The sequence below is a fragment of the Phocoena sinus genome, chromosome 1 (assembly GCF_008692025.1).
Source record: "Phocoena sinus isolate mPhoSin1 chromosome 1, mPhoSin1.pri, whole genome shotgun sequence".
NCBI classification, from domain to species: Eukaryota; Metazoa; Chordata; class Mammalia; order Artiodactyla; family Phocoenidae; genus Phocoena; species Phocoena sinus.
Window position 1 is genome coordinate 105,703,722 of NC_045763.1, and position 19,766 is coordinate 105,723,487.

A 19,766-nucleotide genomic window follows, 5' to 3' on the forward strand; every position below is an offset into this window, starting at 1 on the left:
CCTCTTGCGAAGCCAGTGTGCTCAGAGGCTGGGAAAACGCTTGGCACTAGTTCACTAATTGAGAAAGTTACTGGTGTCAGGGGAAGTGCCTGATGTGCCAGAGACTCATTCCACAAACATTTATTGTGTCCAGCCAAAGTGCGAAAATCAGTGGATTTGGTCTCCAAATGCACCCCTGGGCATGAGCAAGATTATCAACCAAGAGGTGGGAAAATATTAGAACCCTTGATTACATTTGCCTTGATTTTGTCCTTTTTAATTCTTAATTTTGAGGATGTTCTATGATATTTGTAATATGTTCATATGCACACACACAATGTACACGGAACAAACGCTCTATTTTTTTTTTTTTTTGAACTGATGGGATATGTGATCAAAATAACTTGGGATTGCTAGCCTAGAGCGCTGGGGTTTTAGTGATGAATAACACATGTCCTCTAATGCTCATGCCGTTCACTACAAAGTAGCGGGAGGCAGATACAAACAAACAACCACAATAAAACACAGCAAGATGAGCTTTGCCTGCGGGAATCCAAGAAGATTTCACAAAAGAGATGGCACTTGAACAGGGTTATTTGGCTGCTAAATGGGAACATTTAAGTCTAAATTTTACATAATTCTATTTAACTCGGTGCACTTTGCACTTACTGAGGAAGGAGCATAAAGTGAATGAAGTGCAAAATGGCTAAAAAGGGATGAGCTAGAGCTGCTCCAAAACTGTGGCTTCATCATCTAAAGGGATGGAGATATGTGTGTGTTTGCTTACGGTGCAAAGTAGACGTGATTTGATATAGAAATTCTAGATTTACAGTCACTTCATCATTCTTGATCAAGTTCTACCCCAACCTTTTATCTCCTCAAAAAAACCCCAGGTCCCAAGGGCTCTAGATAAAATCCTAAGTTAATATCTGCCAATTCGTATTTGTATTTTCCCTATCTAATTTGGTTTATTTATTTTACAACTTTGTACAGAGGGGTCAGGTATTCTAAGTGGGGAATGTCTTTAGCCCTGGGAATGATGTGAATGACTGATAAAGTCTAATCCAAAGTCTGAGGCCAAACGTGTGCCTGCAGAAGCCTGTGTTTGGCACAATTCTTTTTTTTTTTTTTTCAGTTAGGGAAGCCCTGACTATATCTTTTTTTTTAAAACATCTTTATTGGGGTATAATTGCTTTACAATGGTGTGTTAGTTTCTGCTTTATAACAAAGTGAATCCGTTATACATATGTTCCCATATGTCTTCCCTCTTGCGTCTCCCTCCCTCCCACTCTCCCTATCCCACCCCTCCAGGCTGTCACAAAGCACCGAGCTAATATCCCTGTGCCATGCGGCTGCTTCCCACTAGCTATCCACCTTACTACGTTTGTTAGTGTGTATTATGTCCATGACTCTCTCTCGCCCTGTCAAAGCTCACCCTTCCCCCTCCCCATATCCTCAAGTCCATTCTCCAGTAGGTCTGCGTCTTTATTCCTGTCTTACCCCTAGGTTCTTCGTGACATTTTTTTTCTTAAATTCCATATATATGTGTTAGCATACGGTATTTGTCTTTTTCTTTCTGACTTACTTCACTCTGTATGACAGACTCTAGGTCTATCCATCTCATTACAAATAGCGCAATTTTGTTTCTTTTTAAGGCTGAGTAATATTCCATTGTATATATGTGCCACATCTTCTTTATCCATTCATCCGATGATGGACGCTTAGGTTGTTTCCATGTCCTGGCTATTGTAAATAGAGCTGCAATGAACATTTTGGTACATGACTCTTTTTGAATTTTGGTTTTCTCAGGGTATATGCCCAGTAGTGGGATTGCTGGGTCATATGGTAATTGTATTTGTAGTTTTTTAAGGAACCTCCATACTGTTCTCCATAGTGGCTGAACCAATTCACTGGCACAATTCTTTTAGAAACTTTAAGACCAGAGGAAACACTTCCTCGGTAACAGCACTAGAGAAAACTCCCAGAGGGCTTGCTCCTTTGTTTAGGTGAATTACTAAGCAGGTTAAACTTAACTGTCAGCTCCTTGGCTGTAGGGACTGTGTCTCAAAGAGCCTGAAGTAACAGAGTGAAGCCTGAATATGGAGCCTGCGTTCCAACATGGGGCTCTGACGTTATCAGCTGCGGGCGCAAGGCAAGTCACTTAACCTCTTCGAGACTCTCTGCTCATTTGCTACACGAGAATAATAAGATGTAAGTCAGCTTCACAAGGCTGTTGGGATCAAATCTACATTGTGTGTGAAAAGTATTTTATACTCTAAAAGGCATCTTCCAAATGTGAGTTGTTATTATTCTTGTTAATAAAGTCCCAGCAAAAAGCATTGCCTGTTGGAGAAAATGTCACATGCCATAAAATACTGATTCAAAAAAGACTGATGGAGTGAACGAACGTGGAAGAGGTTTAGTTTCAACAAACTCACTCAATGGTGATGCAGAAATGGTTTCTGGGGACTCGCATTGCTACCCCGCACCTTCAATCTTGCTAACTCCTTTCCCTACTCTCCCTGTCCAAATGAACATTCCCTCAAAGGTCCACCTTTTATTTCTGATAAATAAACGCATGCTGATAGGATAACGGTATAATGGGTTAGCATGCTGAAAATGCAGTTGCATTCATCTGAACCAGGGTTTTACCGACCCTGTGCCTGAACCCAGGCCTTGCAGGGGCTATTTTTGGACAGGCAGAACTTCCAGCACCTCTTATATCATATCTCACGGCAACTGCCCTCTCCACCTACATACAGGGTGGGCCTGCATACATAAAACAGGACACTAAAACCTCTTTCTCCCATCTGATGACTAATCTTTGTCTCTACTTTCAGAAAGGGAAAGCACCATACATAGACTTTACCAATCCAATCCATTTTCCTTTGCTTGCTCCCAAAAGAGGAGAAAGAGTATGTGTGTGTGTGTGTGTGTGTGTGTGTGTGTGTGTGTGTGCGTGTGCGTGTGTGTGTTCCTCCAATGATTGAGGAATCCTGAAATGAACCTCTATAAGAAACCCCTGACAATGTTCTGTGGATGGTTTTGCACATGGAATTGAAACAAGTTGGCAGGAAGAAGAATTCTTTCTGCATAATTCAAAGCAGACATTTTACTAGGGGAAAAGCAAATCAGAAATTTGCTGTCAGTCCTTGAAATTTTATTAGTTACAAAAAGTAATATATTAGCCCCTTGCATTAAATCCAGATAGGATCTACCCTTTTTTTTTTCCCCCTCTCAATGATATTCCTAAAATGAATCTTTGAGAATGTACTACAAGACTAGCTCCTCATAAATTCGTAAGACTCAGCAGTGGTGGCCTGTGACTATGTTACATGTTATTAGCTTCTCCTCTGCTTCTCTGCAGCTCCAGCAGTAAAGGATAATATTATAAGACTTGAGAATAACTGGACTAATTACATGTTCCTTCCGATAAAGGGGATAATCTTATTAAATATTTCCCAATGAGCGAGTGAGCCCGGGTGAGTCTGAGTACTGTAATCCAAATAAGTATGAAGCCAAAAGATGCAGTTTTAAAGGAAAGGGGTTTATCGAACAGTTTCACTTTTTCTGGGTAAGAATTTTTGTAGGACTGGTTTTCTATTTTTCAAACCTCTAAACTCATAATGATATATTTTAATATATTTTGGAAGCAATACAGAAATCATATTTTAGTTAACTTACATTATCAGGCTACTTAATTGGGTTTGAGGGGTTTTTCGGCCAGTCAGGTGTGTGAAATAGAAGAATGGACTTCAAGACACAACATCTATCTGAAATTCACTTATTCAAATTAATATTCTGTGAATTATTATGTACAGTAGCTTTTCAGTAAATATAAATGAATTTCTATCTAATAGTCAATTCTCTCACCTTTAGTTTGGTATTTCTTCTTCCTTTCCTTGCTACCAAAGGTGGAGGAATGAGTTAGAATTTCAGAAATAGAGGTCACACTAAAAATATGTAGAAGCATGAAAATTGTTACCATACTTCAATTCCAGCTACGCATTCTCTCCCTCTCAGGAAGCAAGGCCATCTATATCTTTGTTGCATCTCTAACTGTTTTGGTGACGGCTCTGCCCCTCCCTCCCTCCTCTTTCCAACATACCCTGTCTGGGGACCATTACCCTTTTGGCTGAAAGTTGTGAACAATAAGTGAGGTCAGCCACAGGGCTCAATGAAGGACAGACTCAATTATAACCAAGGCTTAAATCTGTAACTTTTACATCCGACTTGCTACAAAGTATTAAAACGTCATGAAATAGCAGGAAACAAACATAGTATTTACAACATGATGGACTACCAGCTCTTGAGGGCAGAGACCAGGTCTAACTGAATCTTGTGCCCGCTTTCCAGCCTGTAATAGAAACTCTGTAAACGTCTGCTGAGTGAGGGCTGAACAAGGATGAGTGTCTACAACACCCTTTACTCCAGGGAGATGCAGAAGGAAGATAACACAAAATAGGTGTAGAGGACTCTAAGGTATTGGTTTTTCAAACTTTTTCGGACCTATATTAACAGCAAAATCTGTTTACATCACAAACCACACACATACACACACAGTTGCCACCAACTAAATATCTGTGTAAACCACTGGGTTGTAACCCATAATTAGAAAACCACCATATGGGATATGGAACCAAAGAAGAGAAAAAAGAAGGGACAAAAACTGCTAGTACCCAGGAAATATTACTGAACTACCATTGTTGAAATGGTCCAACGTGTCCTGCTTGTGGTCTTTACCAGTAACTCTCACTAGTCCTTCATTAACAAATTAGTTTTTTCAGACAGCAAACACCTCTTCAAATACTTATTATGTACCAGCACCACACCAGGCATGTAAAGATACAAAAAATGAAAAAGACTAAAAAATCTGACTTCCTTTTTGACATCTCTCCTCGTAGAACATCTGTCAGACGTATCAAGTTTAACCCAGGCCAAACTGTACTTCCACATTTCCCCCAAATTTAATCTTCTTCAGTTTTTTCTATTGGAAGATATTTTTACTGAGTTTCTCAAGTCAGAACTTTGGAATCACTCGAGTCTGAAACTCACTTCTTCTCCCTCACCCCTCACATCTCACAGTGGCATCATTATGCTGATTCTTCCTCCTTAACATACTCTGAATCTGCCTGCTCTCTCCATCTCCACCTGGGTATCCCAATGACCTCCTAACTGGTCTCCTCACTTCCATGTTTATCTCATGACCCCATCCCAATTTATATTTCACTCTGAAGTAGGAAAATATTCTGAAAAAGAACTCAGATTGTGTCACTTTCCCCTTTAAAAGGCTTGATGGCTTCCTATTTCCTAGGAAGTAAAAATGCAAACTCTTGCTTAACAAGGACATACTAGTTCCTGCAGATCTGGCCTCTGTCCACTTCTGTCTCACACTCTCTCTCTAATTAAATTCTAGGCACACTGGCCTTTTTCATTCCTCTGAGAGGGTGACATCTTTCACTCCTGCCTTAGACTCTTTGCACATGCTGTTCCCCCTGCCTGAATATTTTCCCCACTCTTCTCACTTGGCCTTTTTTTTTCATCTTTCAGTTTATCTCCAAACACTCAGTTTAAAGTATTTTCCATGTAATTCCTTCTTATTTAAAGCAATTATCACAATTTTAACTGTGTATATATTTTTTTGCTTAATGTCTGTCTGCCTTCCCCATTCAAATATAAGCTCTGTGAGGGCAGAAAATTATATCTGTTTTATACACTAAGATAAACTCAACCATAGATTTGGTACATGATAGACATTCAAATATTTGTGCAATGCATGAAAGTGAAGCATTTCTTAAACCTTAGTTATTGTCACTTGATCATTTAGCCAAAGCCGTGTATCTGTGCATCGATGACTGAATAGACAAACAAAATGTCATAGATACATACAATGGAATATTACTCAGCCTTGAAAAAGAAGGAAATTCTGACATATGCCACAACGTGGATAAAACTTGAAGACATTATGCTTAGTGAAATAAGCTAGTCCCTAGAGGACAAATACTGTACGATTCGACCTATATGAGGTACCTAGAGTTGTTCAGTTGTTAGAAACAGAAGGTAGAATGACTGTCGGGGCTGGGGCAGGAAATGAGGAGTTGTTTACTGAATACAGAGTTTTAGTTTTGTAAGATAACAAAAGTTGGGAAGCTTTGCTGCACAGCAATGTGGATATATTTAACACTGTGCAACTGTACACTTAGAAACAGTCAAGACTGTACATTTTACGTATTTTTTTACCACAATAAAAAATTAAAAATAAAAAACCCTGCTCATAGATGTTTCTTTTCTTTCTTGCTTCCTAAAATACAAAACTGTAACAATCACTGAGAATAGAAATTTTAAAAATAACATTAGTTATAATAGCTAAATCTTATTGGACACTTACTCTAGGTCAAGAATTATGCTAAGTATTTTACATTTACTGTTTCATTTAATCATCATTACAGCTTCATGAAGTAGATAGTATTATCAATGCTGAGTTTACAAAGAACTGAAGTACAGCAGAGTTATGTAACTTGTCCGAGATTACATAGCTAGTAAGTAGTAGAATCAGCATATAGCCCAGGCAGTCTGGTTTGGATCAGTGCATCTAACTCCTGGGTCTAGGTCTCATCAAACTAGCAGAGGGCACTCTGAAAGACTCAGTCACCTTAACCATACAAATCTTAACTCTAAGAATTAAAAATTCCTGTTGACCCAAATATTTGAGCAGAAGCCGCTCATGAACATGGCTCAAAGATAACTAAAATTGTTTGACACCTTCATTATCTGCTGATACACCTTCACTGTTTTCGCCTGAGTAGTAGGAAAAGTAATAACCATATCACAGAACTATGGAGAGATTTCAAGCTTAATTCTATTTACTAACAGTAGCTTGTATTCAAGAAATGTGAAACCACAACCACCACTTGTAGAATCTAAACTATTCTTAATTTTTGTTTAAAGACAAGGAGAAGGAACAAAGGCTTCCAAATCAACCAGTTACTTAAACTTCCTGAGCTTCACTTTCATCATTTGTTAATTATCTCCTGGCAAGTTGTTGAGAAGATTAGGTTAGCTAATATATATGAGGCACCCAGCACACAAAACTTGGAATAAACTAAGTGTTCAATGAACGGTAACTATTATTACCGTATGTAAAGGGGGGTTAGTCACAGTCTTAGATACAGGAATAGGATGAGATCGTCTTTGTGATTCTTTCTCCAGTATCCTTCCAATCATGGTGGAAGTGTAATGTAACATGTTGGAGAGGCTCCAAACCCCACCCAGTTAAGACAGTGATGGCCACTCTTCACTAGCTGAACCTTGCTTTATTCTTGTGGCTGCTCCTCCACTGATATCTGTGTGTCCTGGAATTCTTGACTAGATTCCTGCCTTGCCCAGCAGTTCTCCCACTGGTCAAAGGTCCTAGCCAGCACCCCAATCCTTGCATGGTGTGCATTTCGTACTGATGAATCCCAGGGTCCTCAGCTTCAGGTACCATTCTTCCCCAGTGACTACTGGCCTCCCCCTGGACTGTTGACTATCTGCCACATGGGCTTGGCCAGCCACCTGCGCCTCAGGGTGGAAAAGAGCTGAGGGCACCGTTTGGATGTCTCTGAGTGCCTTTGCTTGAGTTGTGCTTTCCTCTGAAAACAGAACTCCAGGTTTCTGACATGAGAAGCAAACATACCGCACCCCAGGAGCCCTGACCTTCTGCTCCTCAGTGACTAGCTTGGCCTTACTTTCTCTGCTGGGCTGCTCAGGCCTCCTCCAGAAAGAGGAGGCTCAGGGTTGATAACCCATCTGACTGCTCTTTTTCCCATTTCGACAAAATGCATTCGCTTGCAACTCTTCATAACCCTTTATAAACATTTCTAGCACTGTGATTTCTCCTCGTTTTCCCTTCTTTGGGTGAGAAATGCCTCCTGAGCCCAGCTTTTGACACAACAACTCCCAGATTGTTTTTATAGTCCCAACGTAGTACTTCTTTGTTACAGCTCAATATTCCTAAATTTTGTTCCAAGTCATTATTTTACATTTATAAATATCAGGTTGTATTAATTGGTTCCAGCTTTAAAAATGTTCCATCAGAGGTTATTTTCTTCTATTTTGACAGTGGTTTCTAAACCTGGAGCGCCAAGGCCCTGATGTGGGCCATGTTCTGCAAGCATCCCTGAAGGACTGATGTGGAACAGAAAAGATACTCAGACCCTGGGCCTCGCTGTGTTCTTTGAAGACTGTACTGGCCATAATAGCTTCAAAGAATTTCATCAAGTTCCTAAGACATGACCTTCCCTTTCCGAAAACCACGTTGGCCAGGCTTGTCTTAATCAAGCTGTGCTTTTCTAAGCATCCTTTTACTTGATCTCCTGCAGCAGTTTTTAATACTTTCCCTACAAGTGAAGTTAAACTAACTGGTCTGTAATTTCCTGGTGTGTCCCTAAGCTCTATGAAATAACGGCATTAGGTTGGCTACCTTCCAATTCTTCCTGACTTTTTTTGTTTTGTTTTAAAACGCAGGATTGAAAAGGCCAGAGAATGCTTCCTGTCTCGCTTTCCCTTCGTTCCTTCCATGACATACTGCTCTTTCTGTTCCCAGTAGATCTGCCATTTTAATAACTTCAAACCTCTTAAATGTGTTCACTTATTATTTGTTCCTATCTCTGAAGCATGAGTTTTCCATTTTTCATTTTGACAAGGGCCACCCCCAAAAATAAGGGTTTACAATTCTACTGAATAGATTATTAATTTGAGGCACTGTTTAAGAAATGTTTCATATTAGGAATCTGGAAAAGGGAGGCAACTAGATAATAATTAAGTCTGTGTTCTTACTTGTGAGTTATTATAAACACATTTTGGGGAAAGAGCTGAGAAATATGTCTACACACCCAGGAATAGGAACCAAAAATGGAACTATTATATCTGGGAATTCTAATCTAAAGTACTAGCAAAGCGTTTTAAAAATGTGGTGAAACTAATTTGATCAGAAGATATAAAATTTGCATCTTATATCTGTTTTAACTGCATTTGGTTTATTACTCCATATCTAATACCATAAAAGTCTTTCCACATTTAATAATCTCCCAGAATTATCTCCCAATGGAAAAGCCCATTTTAATATTTAAATTAAAAGTTTTAGTTTTTACTGAGAGGAGTAAAGAGGAAAATTAATAATTATTTGTATTTGTAAAATTGCAATGTATCACATAATCTTTAGGATTGTCCAAGTTCTTTATTGTATAGAATTGACTATTCTTTGAAGTAAGTGAGACATAAACAAGGACATAAAAAACTTTATTCTTTAAAGATGATTTTTGTTTCAGCAGACTATTGGGTTTTGTTTGTATAGTGACCCAATTTCTCTTTTCTGAATGAGTCACAGACAGGCACATAAACCACAGCCTGTGTGTGGATAGAGGCCCATCTCCCGACAGGGAGGCATGACGATCACCCTTATGGAATGAGAACTACGCAGTGGAACATACAACTTTTAAGATGGTAGACTCTGATTTCAGATAAGTTGGATAAACAACCCCCTTGCCCAGTTGGTACTTTTTTCTTTCTAATTTATCAAAACTACAATGTCAAAGTCTGAAAATTTTACATCTCTCATAGTGCTCACATACCGTGTATCAGATTTAACCATAAGAGGGATGATCTTTGCATGTATGATATACTTAGACCTCTCTCATAGGTAACAGTTCAGTTGACTCTGGATGACCATTAATATTTTCCTTTTTGGTTTTGGTCAGGACTGAGTATACCTGCAAATGAACAGGTCAGATTCTCTATGTGGACCATGAAGCACACACACAAATATTTGTGCATATTTAGTGAATTAATTTAAGTGCAGCCATGAATCTTAAAGCATGGATTTTTTCCCAGTGTTTGAAATGTTTTCTCATAGATTTCCACCTTTAGGATCTTAAGGTTGTAATTAAGATATGTACAGGGTTTACCTTTCCTATTTCATATATATTGTACCATGTAACTACAAAGTTAGTACATATGTGTTGTCTTCTCTCCCACTCCTATGCCTTTGCTTGAGCTGTTCCCTTCTCATAGAGTGTGCCCTCTCCCACATATGAAAGTCAAGACCTATGCATCCAAAGGGTGGACAGCTTTGAGCCCAGTGAAAGAGTACTGGGTTTGTGGTCAAGTGGAAAAATCTGAGGCTATGTATTTAACTATGGTTAAATCCAAGTTCTTCAGTTTTCTAATTAGCAAGCTTCCTACCTTCTCTATGCCTCCATCTTCCCCTATGTAAGATGGGGATATACACATTTCCTTTTAGAACTGTGATATGGATCAATCAGGATAACATGTTTAAAAGATCAAACTTGTCAGCTCCCCTTCCTTTCCAATGCCACCTTCTCCACAAAGCTCCTCTAGGTCTCACCCCTCCCCAATCCACCCAGGCTAACAGTAACCTCATCTTCCTTTAAATGTCCAGAACACTCCAACTCTCCCTCATAGACTTCCCTGACTATTTTCTGCATTGTGTTACTCAATTTAACAAACATTTATTGAATACCTACTATGTGTCAGGCATATATATATATATATTTCTTTTTCTTCCTAACTAGTCCTTAAGCTTCTTGAGGTTAAAGTCTTTATAATATTCATATTCCCCTCCCTCCGCTGTCTAGATAGTGTTTGACACCTAGTGCTTGAACAAGAATGTACTGGTTAATTGTTTGGTATTTGGTAAAACTGGTCACTAATAATTCAGGCAACATCTGTACATCCATTCTCATGTGTGTACACTTCTTCAAATAGGATTGCATGGTGAAAATTATGCTTATAAGTAATGCCAGTATATGGGATCATAATCATATTCATCCTCATTAAATGCTACTACTATACCTACTACTACACTACTATTACTACTATAAGAAAAATAAAGTGATAGCTAATATCCCTAAGACTACAGGCAAAGGGGAAACTTCTCTTCCCATTCCCACATAGGTCCTTGGAGTAGTTCCTGCTAGAGCAAAACTTGTTTCCAAAAAGAGAAGGTGAAGGAACACATGGGTAGTTTTGTCTCTGTGGAATCACATTAGCACAAATCTAAGCAGGTTTTCAAAGAACTGTGGTTTATAAATAAATATTCTCTCATATATACAATATCATGGCTAGATGAAATTCTAAAGTTTCAGGGGAAATTACACAATTTCAAAACGAGGCTGTGTGTACACAGGACCAAGCCATCCAAATGAAAGCTTGAGCAAATCATTGTGGAATGTGGTCTTTGCTAGCCCAGACATTTCAAGTCGTTATTGGAAATATGTAATGAGGTTCTGACACTCTTTTACTACTCATGGATCAACTGCGCTAGAATGAAGTTTCACTCGAATTCTCTGCTCCTAATCGACCGCAGGCTGGGAAACCAGAAAGTCAAATTGGTTAGAACTGTGTTTAAAGTAAGAACGACGAGGCTCTGATCTAAGGCCAATGAGAGTATCCTACAAATAGTAGTCAATGTAAGTGCGTGGCCTTTATAATATCTATTTTGAGTTCTCCTTCCTCCAAAATGGAGATCTAAAAGGAAACAGAACTCTATGAATTTCCCATGTAACATAAGTAATTTTGTTGGATTCTCTTTTCTTTCCCCATTGCAGAGTTTCCTTTGAGAAGGAAAACATAAGACTTCCTAAACAGGCTCCCGAGGAATTCACCTGTGGCCACAGACCATGGAAGATTTTAAGCAGAAATAGAGTCAAGAGCCGGCTGTCTGCATGCCTGGAAAGTCCAGAGGTCCCCAAAGAGTTTGGCTTGTGGGTCTCTTTCACGGACACACTCCTAACTGCCTTGGAGCTCTCAGTAGGCACTGCTTGTAGCTTTTCACTTCTCTTGGGAAGAGGGGCCAAAATGGGTCCTAAGTGTGGAGGGATTGAGGTTGGATATGTGCCCTTCTTGTCCAGACGTGCATTCTGGCCATGGCTGATGTTGCCCAGGAACCCAAATTTGTTTTCTGTTTTTGATCCACTCTTGCTACAGTGATTGACATTAATGCTCGTCTGGTGCACCCCAGGTCCATCTCTGTGGTGCTCCTGGTGCCTTCCCTTTTCTTCTGGAACCATTCAGAAAAGGGTATGTGAGCGGGTGTGGGAGGCTTATTGCCCAAATGCTCCACTGGAAGAATGCAGGGGAGCCAGATGTGAAATGGACCTCCCCTGAGTGAAGGCTATGAGGAGTCACAGCGCATATTGGAGAGGAATGGCTTTCTAACCGAACTCTGGATTTGTAACATCGGGCTATCCCACATCCAAGCCAAAATGCCTGTCCACATCAGACGTCAAAACTGGCCCGTTATCATCTCTGATTTTCACTGAGCATCTTTGAAGAAGAAAGAGTCCTTTGGAGGCGGGGGCTAATTGATCCCAGGCCTGAGAATTGGACATGGATTTCTATGGCTACTTCAGAAGAGAACTTCCAATATTTTAAATCCAGGTACCACATAATGTTTCAACTGGGGCATGCACATGCAGGACATCATAACAAAAGCTAGAAGCCTCATTATTTGACTTCATCAGCGCAGAATGAGTTTTTTGCCATGATAGCGAGAGTAGTGTAGCAAGAGTTAATGCTAAAAATCCACAGTATTGGCAACTGTAAATAAGTCCAATGGAACTTGTTCAGACAGTACTCAGGCAACACTACAGAGTCCATCATGAAATCACCCAAGAACCGAGACACATAAAAACTTTATTAGTTACCACTGAAATAAAGTACAAACAAGTTCGTCTTGAAAGATCCCAAAATCTTTATGCTTTCGGTCTGCAGAGTCATAAAATAGTGCCTGACAAATTTTAAGTGATATTCTAATTAATCACTGGATTTTTATAGTTCCTTGTAAGCTGTAAGTTGGATATTAACAAGACAGGGTAAGAGGAAAACCCCTGTACTGAGCCTGAGTTCTAAGTCCTTTGCACAAACCCACTGGTCAGCCAGGCCAGACTTTTGCATCTGCTAGAAACGGAATGGACCATTAATCTGAAGATTATCCTTACTTTCACAATGATTAAAGTAGAATGTAAAATGGACACAAAGTTCACAAATGGATGGAAAATTATTCCAGTTGTTTCTCTGTCATGTGCAGGAAGCACGTTCTGGGGCATTTTTACATTGTTTCTTTGGTAAAACTAACACTTTGTAATACACTAATAACACAACCCCCTTTAAATCCATCACATACTCAGTAATTACCATGAAAAAGTATGATCCAACACTTTCATATACACACATTTCTGATTTATATTCTTCAATTGGATACAGTGACAGTGTAGACAATCTGGGACAATTTTGGACCTAAAGGGGGATTTTGTTAAAAGGGAAGCAGATTTTTTATACTCCCACCATCAGGAACAAATAGCTCCAACAATGAGTGGGAATTTGCTTTCAAAGAATGAATTAAATTTTTTTTAAGTGACTATAAAATTATTACTTCAATTCTTGTTTTCTAAAAGTTACAAAAATCTCTTCAATCAATACGTTCACCTACCTCATAATATAAGGGAGCACTACCGCCTAGAGGTTTCTTTGCCTTTTTAGATGTACTTCCAAAAAGTGCACTTGTTCCATTAATCTGTAAGAAAATTCATCTATAATGAAAAAGAAAGGCTTTCTTAAAGAATCCTTAGATATATGTAACTTTCAAATACCTCGGTGACTTGAGGGGTTGGGGAACCTAGCAAGGAAGAGATAGTCATCAATTCGTTCAAATATTTACAGTCACTTTGGTAAGCTGTTAGTAATCATATGAGGATGTGCCATCTGACAGAACTTTTCTGTGTTATCATTCCCCTCTAACCTCTGACAGCTAGGATTCTCTGGAGGTTTCATTTTTCCAGTTAGTTATGGGCTTCCTTGGAATATTAAATAGTTTTTTCTTTTATTGTTATTGAGTCTTTTATTAAATAATTCCTCACAGAACCCAGCATGGAGCCTAGTATGACCTCAGACATTTTTGTTGAATGAATGAATGTGGAAAGGGCAACATTCACCGATAAAAACATAATCCTTCCAGATTAGATGATTCAAATTTATTCCAGCTAAGTGTTTGTGCAAAGTAATGCACCAAAACTTGCCAAACAGCCCAAGAATATGATAGTTTTATTTATTTCATTATTTTATTCTATTATTTTAAGAAGAAAGTCTCCAAGGGGCTTAGGGGTGGGAAGAGACAGGTACCTGCTGGAGAATGTCTTGCCAGGAAACCATACTGAAGAGTCTGCGCTGAGGAACTTGGACAGCGAGGGTGAGGGCTTGAATGAGAAGCTCATCCTCAACTCGGTTTCCAACGACAAAAGCGATGGAGCTCTTCCAGTCATTCTGTGACAAAATCAGAAGGAATTAGATTCTAAGTACTCCTGGCTAGGTAATTTTGTATCAAAGGCTTCCACTGAAGAGCAGGATAATTGTCCTATAAACCTTACCTTTAAAGACAGAGTTAAAAAAAAAAAAAAAAAAAGACAGAGTTGACCTTAGAGTGTATGTGGGTTTCTGATTCAAGCAGCCGCAAGGCGGCAGTATTGTGACAAATTTCATGCAACTTGCCCAAAAAGCATTTTTCTTGAGAAACAAGGCCTTTTATTTTAAGGAAGACAATTAAATAAAAAAATTAAAATGACACATTTTCATTAGAATGCTGTGCAAGAATAATTTGGTGTTGGAAAGTAATAGTTCATTCATATGTTACAAATGTACATGAAGATACAATCTCCAAGGCAGAAATCTTTGTTTTGCTTCCTGATACATCTTAAGACTCTAAACACTGCTAGGAACATAGTAGAGGCTTGATAAATATTTGTTGATTGTTGGGTGATATTGAACGAGTTGCAAAATGGGCTTTTTTATAGGAGGTAAAATTCAATTCCAGAGTTTTTGTAAAGGACAGAACTAGAACACATCTTTTCCTCCTAATGTAACACAAAATTCTCATTGCTAATTCACATATGGGTTCTTTCCACTGTCAAGAAGTAGACTGCAATATTAAACTTGGACATGAAATTCTTTGTCGAATAGTGTAAAGAAATAAGTTACTAAAAAACAAGATTCTTATTCAGTAATCCCTTTCCCTCTATTGTAATTTCTGTTGGGAAGAGGCAATTCTCTGGAGGAGATTAAGAATGGAATTTACCGACTTTCCCATTGTGTGGTGCTGAGGAAGGCCAAACTCATGCAAATCAGGTCTAATGCTTTTGAACACTCACCACATTATGGGAAGATGGACCAAGCAAACATGATACAGACAACAGGAAAGAGAGATAATAATAAGGGAGGGCACTCTGGCCCTGTGACCTCTTTAGACCTTAGTTTCTCCATTTATAAAATAAAGGGGTTGGACAGGGCAATATGTAACCTTCCCTCTAGTTCCACTCCAGATATCTGATACAAATAGAGTAAAACTCCCCCTTGGTCAATTCCAAAACAATGTCTAAGAAGATTTGGAAAGACTTTACACAAATTTAATGAAATGCATAATTTTACATGGTTCTCTCTGGTTTCTGTCCAATTCATAGTCAGGGTAATGACAGAACTAGAGTATAGATGGGAGGAAAGACCTCAGTACAAATTCTTCCTTACCATCAAAGGTAAGGAGAAATTTGTCCTTAAACTTAAGAATTTGTTCTTAAACTTCCTTACTTCTCTCCATGGAAACTCACTAACCCTAACTACATAACAAAACCCACACAATTTTCAATGCTATCACCAAAACAAAAAACACACATAAAAGCATAAAAATGTCTATTTAATCTACAAAGTATGTATTTGCGTTTGTACACGTGTACACGCATGCATGTAGGTGTGGCTCTGTGTTTCCCTCTGTTATACTGAGTTTAAAATCTTTTTTTGTTTGTTTACTAATTCACCATAGGAAGATTGAGCATCTGTTTTGCAAATAGCCTGATTCTGAAAAGCAAGTATGATATTTGTAACACAGTCTTCTGAAAAAAATTCCATGATCACAAAATGACCTTTCCCCACACTGGATGCCTTTCTTTTCTCTTGTCTGCTCCCTCAGTCAAAACTGCATTACAATCATCATTAAAGAACAAAAATCTTTCATTCCATAATAAAGCAGACGTGGTTCCTGAACAGGCAATACCTTGAAGTTCCTGTCAGTTACAGTTTTCAGCACTGAAGATTTTAATGACCACCTCTACCCCCTTATCCCACTCCCTCTTGCAAATTTCCTTGCCAATATTCAAAACTAATAGTGACAAGCAATGGCTGCCTCTCAGCTCTTTGGGGGACAATTCAGAAAGCAGGCATCGTAATCCACCATCTACCCATTAGTATCTGGTATCCAAGATGGGTGTTGACTATTGCAGTCCAGAAAAAAGGGGTCGGGGGGGCTTCCCTTGTGGCGCAGTGGTTGAGAGTCCGCCTGCCGATGCAGGGGACACGGGTTCGTGCCCCGGTGTGGGAGGATCCCACATGCCGCGGAGCGGCTGGGCCCGTGAGCCATGGCCACTGAGCCTGCGCGTCCGGAGCCTGTTGCTCCGCAACGGGAGAGGCCACAGCAGTGAGAGGCCCGCGTACCGCAAAAAAAAAAAAAAAAAAAAAAAAAAAGGGGTCGGGGGAGGAGGAGGTAGGAACTAACAATTATTGAAATCTGCCATGGGCCAGACATATGTTATCTCATTGAATCCCTAAGTAATCCATTTAAATAGGGGCACTAATACTTTTAAAGTGGAAAAACAGAGGCCCAATGACGTTAAACACCTTGTTCAAGGTCATTTTGGCAGAACTTCATGGAGACCACATACATGGCTCACAATTGGTGATCATTTCAGAATAGTTTTGAGAGCAAGCCTTTAGGGTCAGAATGCCTTTCCATATCCTTAAATTGCACCTAATGGCTACTTTGGCTACAGTAAGCCTAATAGAAGAAGATTTAGATCACATGTTAAAGTGTACAGAACCTTCAAAAACAGATGAATGTATTAAAACCTTAAAACGTCTAAGATTACTTTTTTTTTTTTTTTTTGCGGTACGCAGGCCTCTCACTGTTGTGGCCTCTCCTGTTGCGGAGCACAGGCTTCGGACTCGCAGGCCCAGCGGCCATGGCTCAGGGGCCCAGCCGCTCCGAGGCATGTGGGATCCTCCCGGACCGGAGCACGAACCCGTGTCCCCTGCATCGGCAGGCAGACTCTCAACCACTGCGCCACCAGGGAAGCCCCTAAGATTACTTTTTATCAATAGTCATTTTACAAAGGCTAAAAGAGTTTGAGGGAATTTCCCAAGGTGGTCTCTCTCTTCAAGCCCGTTGTTCTTGCTACTAGGAGTGTATCTTAACATAAGATCAGTTCCTCTGATTCTTGGCACTGTACTGAAACTTATGGGCTCCCTGAGATCACCTTGAGACAGTCTGCCTGCATTAGAGCAGGTCCAGATTTGTTCACGTTCAGAGCTCTCTACAAGGCCCATTGGGAGCTGGGCCATGTCTCCCCATTGGAAGGGGTCTCAAGAGTCCAGCCCACTTTCCCATCTGTACTCTCTAGCCCGCCAAACTCCTGCTCCAAAAGTTAGATCTATTTGGCAAAATAGGACCCATGGAGGACTCTGTTGGAGCCATGGATTAGTGTTTAATCATATTGCCAGAACCCAGGGAAGCACGAAATGGACTGATCAGACAGTAATAAAGCAAAGATTGCTTGCAGGGAAGGATGCGCTCACTGGCATGTTGCACTAGGGGGCAGCGAGATGCCAGGAAATGCACAATATTCTCATAACGGAGAGCAAAGTCACTTCTCTGGGTCTAACTAGGGAGACTCGTTAAGTAAATGACACTCTGCAAATATAACTTTTGAGCTTTTTCTTAGTATTTCAGGATAAGGGTAGATTCCAAGTCTCTCCTAACTGGCAGCAGTTTTAGAAATAGGAAATTATTTTGGAAAACATTCAACCCAATTTAAATTTGGCAAAATACTATTAAAATACACCCTTCCACCCATATTCCACCCCAACATGCAGCTAAACACAGCCCTTAAATTTCAGTTCACAGGGCAGCAAGAGAAATAAGTACAGAGAAAACAAATGTTGACCAGAGGGGAGAAATGAAAGCATATGGCACAGAACCTGATTCACCACACTCGTGAGTCCTGCAGGGCTCCTACCTGTGTGTGAATTTGTTTAAGACAGTTCAAGAAGCTTGGGTGTAATTAGTAGCATAAGCCTAGAGAAAGAAAACATTAATTATTTTAGGAAAACTACACACTAGATGTATCAGTGAAGGAAGAGGGTTTTAGTCTGGCACACTTCAAACACCTAAGGAAATAAAATCAGCTTTCTATTGCCTGGAGACATCAACTGTACATGGTTATTGCTGAGTCTTGCCCTCTAGCAGTTATTGATAAACTCATTCAAAGGATGGAATGAAGTCGTGTATGGACACACTCCATTACCTTTTATTTACTTTATCAGCCTCACCTAATTTGAAGCCTGGCAGGAGGGCGTCCTAACCTAAACACTTACACCCTAGACTTCTGTGGCAAGAAAGTACTCTCGTAAATGCAGAGAATCTGGCTGGCTCACGCGAGCCCACTGTCCCAGAGACACAGGGTAGATCCATAACTATTTTTCTTTCATATACTGCAAATTCTCCAAATTTTACTTAGGGTTCCTATATTCTAACAGAATTACCAAAACCCTCTCAAAGATAAGTGAAACACTGCACAGGGAACTTTATTCAATATCCTGTGATTAAACCATAATGGAGAAGAATATGAAAAAGAATGTATGTATATGTATAACTGAATCACTTTGCTGTACAGCAGAAATTATAATAACGCAACATTGTAAATCAAAAATACTTCAGTAAAATAAATTGACAAAAAAGCAAGTGAAAAGTAGCTTTTGGATGATGAGAGTGAGATTGCTTCCTTCTATTAGCACAAATAATCAGCTGATACAGGGGAAGACAAGGGCAGACACATATGTCTGCTCTCTTCTGCTGCCTTTGCTAGCGTGTCAGGGGGTCTGTTGCCCTGGATGATCGGAGGTGAGATTCCCACAGTCATCCACCCTGAACTGATCAGAGCCTATGGAGCTCTATGACGCAAAAGCCCCAAATAAAATCAATGCAACATTGAAAAAGGCAGGTTCTGTCAAGAGTTATTTAATACCGTGCAGATATGCAAAGCTGTACTTTGTCAATACTCTGCTGAAAGGATAACCTTTTTGTTAAGTAGATTTACTGCCAAATGGACAGGGATTTGTGAATGTCTTTCTCATACCGGGTTTTCCCTTCAAAAGGAGTCTTGGATCTCCATCAGCAAAGGAGTGTTAATATGGGCTGTTGGCCAGCAGAAGAAATATTTTTATTACATTGAACTGGCTGCTCTAATCGTTATTTGTTAAAAAGGGATTCTAACTGTAACATGAGTTGGAAATATGTTTAAAAAATGGGTACACATTACGTAACAAACAAGAACAATATAAAGGACCAGGATATGCAGTTTGACTGTCTTTACTAAATAAGTTCTCATTATAGACTCTCCTTTAATTATAGGTTCCTCACAATTTATTATAAAGACTATTCTTTGACATATCGTCATCATGCTGTTATAAGTGCGCCTTATTTAGGAATTAGTTCACATGGCTGTCACATTTTCTCAACGAGATTGTAAGCTCTTTAGGTTGGAAAAATTGTTTTATGTGTTTTGCAGCTCATAGTGTCCAATAGTGAATGGAAAACAGAGCAAGGCTCTCTGTGTAAATATCTGTTGTTCAACAGAGAAGACGCTTAGAATGACAATTTTGACCCTGGGAATCATAAAGCACTAGAATGTCAG

At 39.5% G+C, this 19,766-nt stretch overlaps 1 protein-coding gene across 1 annotated transcript in view; it reads right to left on the reverse strand.

Annotated features, from left to right (window-relative positions):
- The window catches only part of SPAG17 (sperm associated antigen 17), a 232,028-nt gene that overhangs the window by 191,572 nt on the left and 20,690 nt on the right, over positions 1 to 19,766 (reverse strand). Inside the window, 2 exon segments of the mRNA XM_032628568.1 lie at positions 13,469 to 13,552; positions 14,158 to 14,298. Of these exon segments, the coding sequence (XP_032484459.1) occupies positions 13,469 to 13,552; positions 14,158 to 14,298 (225 nt within the window).